At 36.4% G+C, this 9,556-nt stretch overlaps 1 protein-coding gene across 1 annotated transcript; it reads left to right on the top strand.

Moving 5' to 3' along the window:
- The first annotated feature begins 226 nt into the window (after positions 1-226).
- On the top strand, positions 227-9,234 carry atp6v0d1 (ATPase H+ transporting V0 subunit d1). Its single transcript, XM_017426712.3, has 8 exons — positions 227-426; positions 1,998-2,169; positions 3,641-3,819; positions 3,971-4,050; positions 4,248-4,325; positions 4,525-4,701; positions 5,632-5,709; positions 8,043-9,234. Exons 1-8 carry the CDS (start codon positions 300-302, stop codon positions 8,202-8,204), a joined length of 1,053 nt encoding a protein of 350 aa, XP_017282201.1. The 5' UTR covers positions 227-299; the 3' UTR covers positions 8,205-9,234.
- The last annotated feature ends 322 nt before the right edge of the window (positions 9,235-9,556 follow it).

The following is a 9,556-nucleotide window of genomic DNA, read 5'->3' as shown; positions in this document are numbered from 1 at the left end:
TTTTTGTGGGCTCTTGTGTCTCTAGAAAAATGGGTCCACACTCTGTAAAATACAACTTTTGTTTCTCTACAGATTCATCACCTTCCTAATTCTCTAGACTTTTTAAAAGTCGCAGTGGTCCAAATAAAAACATCGACGGAGCCAGCTACTGTCAAGCCAAGCCAAGCGATAACACATCGCGCACGCGCACTCACAAACAAGCAGGTGACCGATCAGATGACGGTCACGTGGTTCAGTCAGCTGACGCTAACCAGACGGACGTTTTCCTGCTGCGTCTCCAGGTCTGACGGTCGGACAGGATGCCTTTCTCCGAGCTGTATTTTAACGTCGATAATGGCTACCTGGAGGGTCTGGTTAGAGGGTTCAAAGCTGGAATATTGTCCCAAGCAGATTATTTAAACCTGGTTCAGTGCGAGACTCTGGAAGGTGAGTCCACTTTTAGCTAACGGCTAACACAAGCAGCCATTAGTGCTAGTTAGCTTATCTTAGCTTCGCTCGGGTTATTTTCGAGATATTGGATCTTTTACGCGAACGACAGCGTCATATTTTCTACTTTTGGGTTTCATATTAGGGAATAAGCTCAATAATAATAATTCCCCATGACTATTTGGAATATATAGTTTATGGTTTAATAGGTTGCTGAAAATTTAGCTAGCTAGCTGTATATAGCTTAATGGATATCTCAAACCTGTATTTGTTAATGTTGGGCTTTTTTAAAGGGAAGTGGAACCGATTTTACTCAATTTCATGAAACACTGAAGCTTTGGTCATAGTAACATGTTTCTACCAGTATCTATAATTCATCTTTTCTATGATGATAAAATAACTAGCTGTGCGTAATGTTTGCAACCAAATAATGTTTTAACTCAGATTACATGACGTAGGTTCCTTCTGTTCTGTCTTACAACTAAACAGAAGCTGAATACAGTATAGTTTGCCAAATTTAAATTAGCATTTCTAAATACAGGTGTGTCAATAACTCACAGTAGAGTTTTGCAAACATCAGCACAACATTGGAGTTAATATGTGGTCAGAATATAGTGAGGAATAATTTGTGAATGATGTTATTGTTAAATGTCAATTTGTCAACATGTTAGTCTTGACAGTAGTTGTTTGTCTTTTTGAGTTTTACAGATTTTTAAAGACTACAAATCACGCCCTATTTAAAGTTCTTGCCTTCCTAGAGCTTTTTGGGATAAAAAAAAAATAGTTAAATGAAGAAAAAAACAAGCATTAATTATTCATTAGTTGATTTATAGTTTTTTATGCTTTTTGTTTACTATCATCTGACATTTGACATAGATTACAGTACTCTGCAAGTCACAAGTTCCTTTTTATTTATTATATTTTACTAGGAAATAGAAATTAAGTGCAGTAATTGGTGAAATGTTAGGGCAAAGCATTTCAAAAACTGAGTTTGTACTATAATGAGGTTAAACTCTGTGTGATTTTCCTCAGGCTAGCTTTCTTGTAATTTTTCTTCTGGAATATCTCTCCAGGCCTTTTAAAGGTTTGCTCTGACATCTGACTGTCTTTTGTCCCATCCTTTGTCAAGATTATCCCTCACATAAATGTTTAGGTTTGAGGTCTGTATTGACCAGTTCTTGTTGAATACTGTTTATAACTCAGATTATGAGAATGGCAGACAATTTATGAGGTGTTGTTTGATTAATGAGATAAAGCATTATAGCTAGGAACATAAGACATGTTATTTAGACAAGACTTTGGTCCCTAAATATCCAAATGTATAGAGATTTCTTGTTTTTTTTCTTGTCATTCTAATTGTATTAATAGATAACTATAATAAAGGAAACACAAAAAATAATTTCATGCAGATAAAGTTATACATTTTTATAGCTGAACATTTTTGTTTAGCATACATTGACTAATTGCTTGATATTTTGGTTTTCCTACTTGGTAATTTGTATGCAAACGTTCACATGTCAGTCAGCATGTCCCAACCATCTGCTTGTTTTCTGTCCTTGTTTTCTCTGCAGACCTGAAGCTCCACCTGCAGAGCACCGACTATGGCAGCTTCCTGGCTAATGAGGCATCTCCTCTCACGGTCTCAGTCATCGATGACAAGCTCAAAGAGAAGATGGTGGTGGAGTTTCGCCACATGAGGAACCAGTCGTACGAGCCGCTGGCCAGCTTCATGGATTTTATAACGTAAGGGTCATGCTTGACTGCTGCCGAAAGCAGAAACTGTTCATGAAACTGTTCAAGTACGTTCTGATGGGTGAGAATCAAATCAAACTTTATTTATGTAGCACCTTGCATACAGCGGTGTATAACACAAGGTGCTTTACAGCAGATAAAAAAATAAAAAATATCATAAAAGAATAGCAACAAACAATCAGACAAGAACCACATACATGTTCATTTAAATAAGCAGTAAGTTGTAAAAGAATTAAAGCCTTATTAACACAATATGCCATTTTCACTGTTTTTGTTTTGATTTTTTTATGCTTCTAACACAGTTTCTACATTGTTAAATGTTTGTTTGGGGGTTAGTGCAACTCAGTCATCAGTGTGTTTAAAAAAGTTGCATTAAAAAAAGAGCAAATGTTCCTCACTTTTGATTACAACTAAATTCGGCGATCCGTTATCATCAACTTCATAAATTCTCCTGTTAGAGTTGGGAATATCTCAGCACAGCTCATTAGCGCACGATCTTAGCGCTGGAGGTAGTTGTAAACATATAAAATGTATAAACCTTAAAAACATGAATTTGTAAATCTAACAATTATTCAAATGAAGACACTAAAAGAAGATGGGAACTAAAAATATATGTAGACAAAATTAAAACTTGAGCAAAATAATTAATTAAAATAAATTGTTTTTAATTATAAATCAAGTAAGGGTCAAATGACAATTACAATAATATAAAATATATAATGTGAAAAATAAAGTTAACATAAAACTTGCTAAAAGTTCTGAATAAAATAACCTTAAAATCCATTTGAAAATGTACATGTACTTTAGCTGAGGCAAAGATTTTTAAATAGGCGTAATGTGAGTTCTTTCTGGTTTCTGTGAACATTGAATAAACAGATACTCGCTCAACAAATAAATAATAAATGTTGTGAGATTAAAATAATAACATTTTATTTGAAAATCAAAGTCTTGATTTCTAGTAGTACTTAATTATCTTTGCTTGCATCACCAGGAATGACTTAAAGAATTTTACTGCCTGACATTTCATCATAGTAAAGCAAAAAAAAAAGCACAATAACATTCATACATTTGTGCATAAAGATAGTTTTATTACAGCTGTATTAAAAATAACTATTAATTTGTTATTATTTAGCTTTTCAGCCAGGTTGAAGTTTTTTCAGTTTGTTGGTGTATTTTTGTTCATTCATAATCATTATTTAGTGGGTTCCCCATGTGCTCTAGTAAAATTGACTTTTTTATTAAAATTCTTTATGTATTTTTTATCAGAACAGTGTCCATACAAACAAATATGCATTATTATAATTGTATGACAATGTACTAAAAATTGATTGATATAGTAGATAATTTTCACAGAAACAAATTTTGTTCACAGATTGATCATTTAACCATATAGATAGAATGAAGGCATCAGCTGATGGTCCTGCTTTGTCTCAACACTTTCTCCTTTCCCGGTTTCCTGCAGCTACAGTTATATGATCGATAACGTCATCCTGCTGATCACGGGCACCCTGCACCAGAGAGCCATCTCTGAACTCGTGCCGAAGTGTCACCCGCTGGGCAGCTTTGAGCAGATGGAGGCGGTTAACATCGCCCAGACCCCCGCCGAGCTCTACAACGCCATCCTGGTGGATACCCCTTTGGGTACGTCCTGCCATGTGAACCGACTGATCAGATATAGAAACCTGACCTGTAATGTTCATGCTGAACAGCAGGTGGAGACGAAGATAAAGACTAGTTTAAATATTACAGCCGATGTGCTTATAAACTCTGATTGTTTTCCTTCTCATTGCAGCTGCATTCTTTCAGGATTGTATATCTGAGCAGGACTTGGATGAGATGAACATTGAAATCATTCGTAACACCCTTTATAAGGTAAAACACATTATTATACAAATAATCCACTTTCTTTAATGTTTTTTTTTTTAAACAGTACTTTAGGTGTTTTGAACAGACAAAAAGAAAACCTACCTTAAACTTAAATTTATGGAAACAGTAAATAGGAAATAAAAACAAAACAATTTTAAAAAATTACAATAATTTAATATATGCTTTGTGTTACTTCCTGTCAGGCTTATCTGGAGGCTTTTTATAAGTTCTGCTCCAACCTGGGAGGAACAACCGCTGACACCATGTGTCCTATTTTGGAGGTGAGCCTTTACTAGGTTTTCAGGAAGACCAAAACTTTATTACTAAATTTGGTTTGCAAAATGTGAGTTTGCACCAAAAAGCATCAAAAAGTTCATTAACAGTGTGTTTGAACATATTAGAGCTTGTCTCCTTGTTGATCATGTGCACTCTGAGTGTCACCTTTTGTCGCTCCCATCAACATTCTTGTCTGTGCTGCAGTTCGAGGCTGACAGAAGAGCCTTCATCATCACCATCAACTCATTCGGAACAGAGCTGTCCAAAGAGGACCGAGCCAAGCTCTTCCCCCACTGCGGCAAGCTTTACCCAGAAGGCCTTGCACAGCTGGCCCGTGCAGATGACTACGAGCAGGTCAAGGCTGTCGCGGATTACTATCCTGTAAGTCCAAAAATATATCCATGTAATGGTTTTACGTTTCAAGCCTCGCAAAACATACTTTTCATCAACATTTTTAAGATACATAAACAAAGTCATTATTTTGCAAAAAAAAATGCACAAGGTTTACCTGTCAAATGCTTTTAAGGTATCATTTTTACAAACTGAGAAATGTTTTGACATTTTTTAGTTCTCCAGAAAACGTTCAAGTTTTAGACTTTTAAAAAAAAAAAAAAAAATTTAAAGAAAGCCTTTTGTTGGAATAGGTTTAACGTAGAATAAGCCAATAAAATCTAAAATCTTGGCTATGCGTCTTTGAGTGCTACGGGTATGTGATAATTTAAGTGTGAAAAGTTGTAGAAACATAAACACACATGCAATATATCAACTGATGACATTTGAGTGATGACATGGTCCATGTTGTCCTATATGTTTAGAAAATGTCAAAAATGTTGTATATTTTGCACAAACAATTGATCAATCTATGAAATAATTGTGTAAAAAAAAAAAAAATCACAATACTGTGTACTGATATAAAATAAAAACTGTAATAATTATAGGAAAGTCAGATTCACACAAGTAGTTAATATCAAAATATAATTAAAATATAGGCTTAGTACAATTTTTTTTTTTTTTTTTTTTTTGTGGCTGTCATTCTTATTCATTAAAATTAATTTATATTATCTGGACATGCATCTGTCTTGCCACCAGAGGGTGCTGCAGCACTCCAGGATCCAATATTCCACAGACAAGATTTCTTTGTCTATTTGTTGATTTGTTTAGTATGTGTAAAGTTTTTTAATTAGCTGACATATTTTTGAAATTCTTTTCCACATTCTTTGTCATTTTTACTTTTCAATAATTGGTCACCCAGTTTGTTGTTTGTAGTGATGAGTTGTGTGAACTTGTGTTGTTGTTTTTTTCTGTCTTCAGGAATACAAGCTGCTCTTCGAAGGCGCCGGCAGCAACCCAGGAGATAAAACTCTGGAGGACCGTTTCTTTGAACACGAGGTGACTCATTATCCAACGCATTTTTCATCCTTGTACAGAAGTCAGTTTGTTCAATGTGCATTAAGTCACAAGTCAAGTTTCTGTAGAAAATTTGAACTTACCTGTGCACAGCCATTTGGTTTAAGTCTGACTCACTGTTCATCGCTGCGTTAAAACACATTGATCTGCAGGAAGAATTATTCACATGTAGGACTGTATGTTGTCCAAAATAGGTTAGAAACAGAATTTTTCATTTCTAATGTTGCTAAAATTGTTTGTCACACTAAAGAATAGTTATTTTTATAGAGCTATATATAATAAAAACCTAGTTGCCATTTCTTAACATAGACATTTAACAGTTACTGAAACAGTTGAATTATTATTAAAATAATTGGTGGTGTTTTGCACATTTTAAAGACAGTGTTGTTGCTTATTCTTGGTGTGATTGAATCTTTTATCACGTTTTATTGGGTTTCCCCCCAGTGCTTTCCTGGACCCCCCAGCCGCCGCGCCAGGCTAAGCTCCGCTTGTTTATTGTAAAATATGTCATTCTTTTATACACGTATTTTTCCACTCGCACCCACAGAACCGCTTTCAGGTAGATTTATACTTGATGTAATGATAACCGCGTGTACACGCGCCAACCGTGGCGCTATCACGCTGTCCCTGCCCCTGTGCAAAGGCCCCCGCGCGTGGTCGTGCACTTCCCAATTTTGTTAACTTCGCGCGGACCGCACGCGCCACGCTCCATTCAAAATGGATGATTTTGGTGCTCTAGCTGAGCTGGTTCGCCTGTATCAGCATTTATATGATCCCTCTGTGAGAGAGCCACAGCAATAAGCATCGAACGAGCGGGTTTAACCAAACATGGTTAGTTGAGCTGAAATTCAGCAGGTGGCTTTACAAGACTGAATACGGTAAGCATGTTTTGTACTTATTGAAAATATTAATATGACCCGTGCTAATTTATCCTTGTTTAACAGTAAAATGATGCTGTTAAAGTCAGCATTAGACATGCTTTGTTTTGCTGTTACATGTCAACATGCAGCCTGTGCCACAAAAAGCACAGTACAGTACAGCATCTGTCTGTTTTTCAGAGTTCTCTGTTGTTATTCATCGGCCTTGATGTGAGATGTGTTGGTGCTTTGTTTGCACTTTTTCATTTATGTTCATTTACTTTATTTGTAAATGTGACTTAACTTCAGATTTAAATTAGGTGCAATCAATTAGTATTTATTTTAATTGTATTTTTGTTTAAAAAAGTATTTCAAAAGTGCCTTTTTGTAAAACTGAAGTTGTTTAAATATTTGACACAAATATCTTACAATGTCACATAATAAATTGCCATATTTTCAACTTTCTGTCAACTTTAATTTTTTTTTTTACTAAATCACGGTCGGCAGGCAATTGGCCACCTACCACCGGGCTTAGCCTCTTTTCTGGGGGAAACCCTGGTTTTATCTCAACCTTCAACAAAAAATAAAAAGATAGTATAATAATAAGGGTAGAGTTAAATGGAATCAGATGATCCACCAAATCTGATAGAAGTTATCTGAACAACAACAAAAAAAACCTCCTAAGCCTTTCAGCATACAAGCTTACATCAAAGTTTCATAAAGAAGCTATGAAGATAGTGTTTTGGAGTCTTTTTGACAACAGCACCTTAGTTGGATCCACACTGAATCCAGAAATGTTGGAGGATTTTTTTGTAACAGTAATGCAAAGTATTAAAGGGTTAAAACAGATGTAGACAGGAATTAGTTACCAAAAAATTTAAAGTTTAATCATTTGATTTTATTGAATCTTAATGTAGAGGAAGTCAAGTCAAATTTACTTATATAGCATTTTTCAGCAACAAGGGCGTTTGAAGTTTAAAGGGGAAGTGGCCCCTTTCCACAAAACATTTTCAAGTTGGGCCTGAGAGGCACTTTATCCTGTCTCAGTGGAATGAAAGAAACGAGGCAGCATGTAGGCCTCTGAGTCTCCATAGTAACAGAGCTGTTTATGGTTGATATATAAAACAGTCGGCCAACATCACGACTCCGGGGTGTGGCATTGTGATGACAGATGATATGTTCGACCAGCTAACCACAAGATTTAGAAGGGAAGATGTCTGACATACATTTTATGTAAAGTCCCCTACGTCAAAAATACAGAGTTACACTCCACCTCTCTGCTGGTTCCACAGTGCTGGCTTCATTTCTGAAAGCTCACATGGCTGGCCTGTCCTTCCTTTCCTGCCTTGTTGAACCAAGAGGAAAAGAAAACTTAAGAAAGCAAACTTCACTCATCTTCTCGTGCATCGCGTTGACTAAACTTCCTGTTTCTTTTGCTGTCGTTCTTCACACCCGTAGGTTAAGCTGAACAAGTTGGCCTTCCTCAACCAGTTCCACTTCAGTGTCTTCTACGCCTACGTCAAGCTGAAGGAGCAGGAGTGCAGGAACATTGTCTGGATTGCGGAGTGCATCGCCCAGCGGCACCGTGCCAAAATCGACAACTACATTCCAATCTTTTAATCCTCCTTTTCCCCACACCCGTCCATTCTTCTTCTTCTTCCCACCATCATTTCATTCCGTCTTTCGTTTCTTGTCTGTGTGGTGGTAAAGATGCACTTTGAAACAAAATTTCCTCCATTATTCACCTGTTGGTGTAAACTGGTCCTATATAACAGTATTTGTTGTAATATGATTTCTAGTTGTAAAATACATTTGTTCTGATTAAATCCAGAGGTTTTAATTGAAAAAGAATCACATGAGCCCGGGCCTTCCAACACACTTGGTTTCTCTTTTACTAATTTGACTTTCAAACGAACATTCGCGATTGTGTAAACTTCCTGAAGCTCAGTGTGTTTCAAACAGCGCATGTTGTCCTCCCAACACATCAGGTGATAAAATAAACTAAAGCAAGTATTTGAAGTTTATTTAAAACCAGGAATTAACTTGATAGGCAGCTCGTCAGAGAAGCTTTTCGTTTCTTTTCCTTTAAGCACACCAGCTGCCTTTTCTCGATCATACTCACCTCCCTGTTGAACACTTAGAAATCTGTCAAAAGATAAAAAATAAAAAAATCTGACTTTCTGATCCTCATTCTGTCTAGCTCAAAGAGGATTTACACAAACATTCCTCTGCTCTGTGTAAATCCTTCAGGCTGTTTAAACTTGTATTTATTTTTGTCACAGTGCTGGTTTTTGTCTGCATGTCTGGTAACTAATATCGTTCCCCCGCTAAACTATCAAGTGGCACGTGTGAATCTGATTTACTGTGTAGATTATTGTTAAATAATAAAAAAGAAACAACTGAGCAGGAGCGTTGTGCTCCTGTGTGATGTTTGTGGAAATGAACAAAGTGGAATGAAGCAAAATCTTGTCACTATATAAAAACAATGTTTAAACTATACGAAGATTTATAAATATTTAAAGACGACTATATGATTTTTGTGTTCTCATGCTGTAAAAACTTGATTTATGACTGTTTGTCCTGTTGTGACTTGTGATCTGTAAGTGTAACAAAGATTAAACTGTTTTATTGCAGGTCTGAAGAAACTGAATGGCTTTAAATTGTTATTTGACTCAAAATCACATGTTTGGGATTCATATTTAACTTACGGTCATTGACTTTGTGTGCCTGAATGATCCTAGGAGCTATGATGTGGGTCTCCCAAGGTAGATGGGTCTGAAGTGACAGGCCAGACAAAGGGCAATTCACAACACTTGTATGTAATGTCCCTCACCTGGATACAGGTCCCCAGGGCCCACCCTGGAGCCAGGCCTAAGGGAGGGACTTGACAGTGAGCGCCTGGTGACTGAGCTTCCACTCAGGAGTCCCAGTCAGGCTGAGCCCGAACGAACACATGGGTTTGTCTTCCTGTG

Source organism: Kryptolebias marmoratus, linkage group LG15 (assembly GCF_001649575.2).
Source record: "Kryptolebias marmoratus isolate JLee-2015 linkage group LG15, ASM164957v2, whole genome shotgun sequence".
NCBI classification, from domain to species: domain Eukaryota; kingdom Metazoa; phylum Chordata; class Actinopteri; order Cyprinodontiformes; family Rivulidae; genus Kryptolebias; species Kryptolebias marmoratus.
The sequence above is the reverse complement of the archived record's forward strand: the minus strand, read 5'-3'. Positions and strand labels throughout refer to the sequence as shown.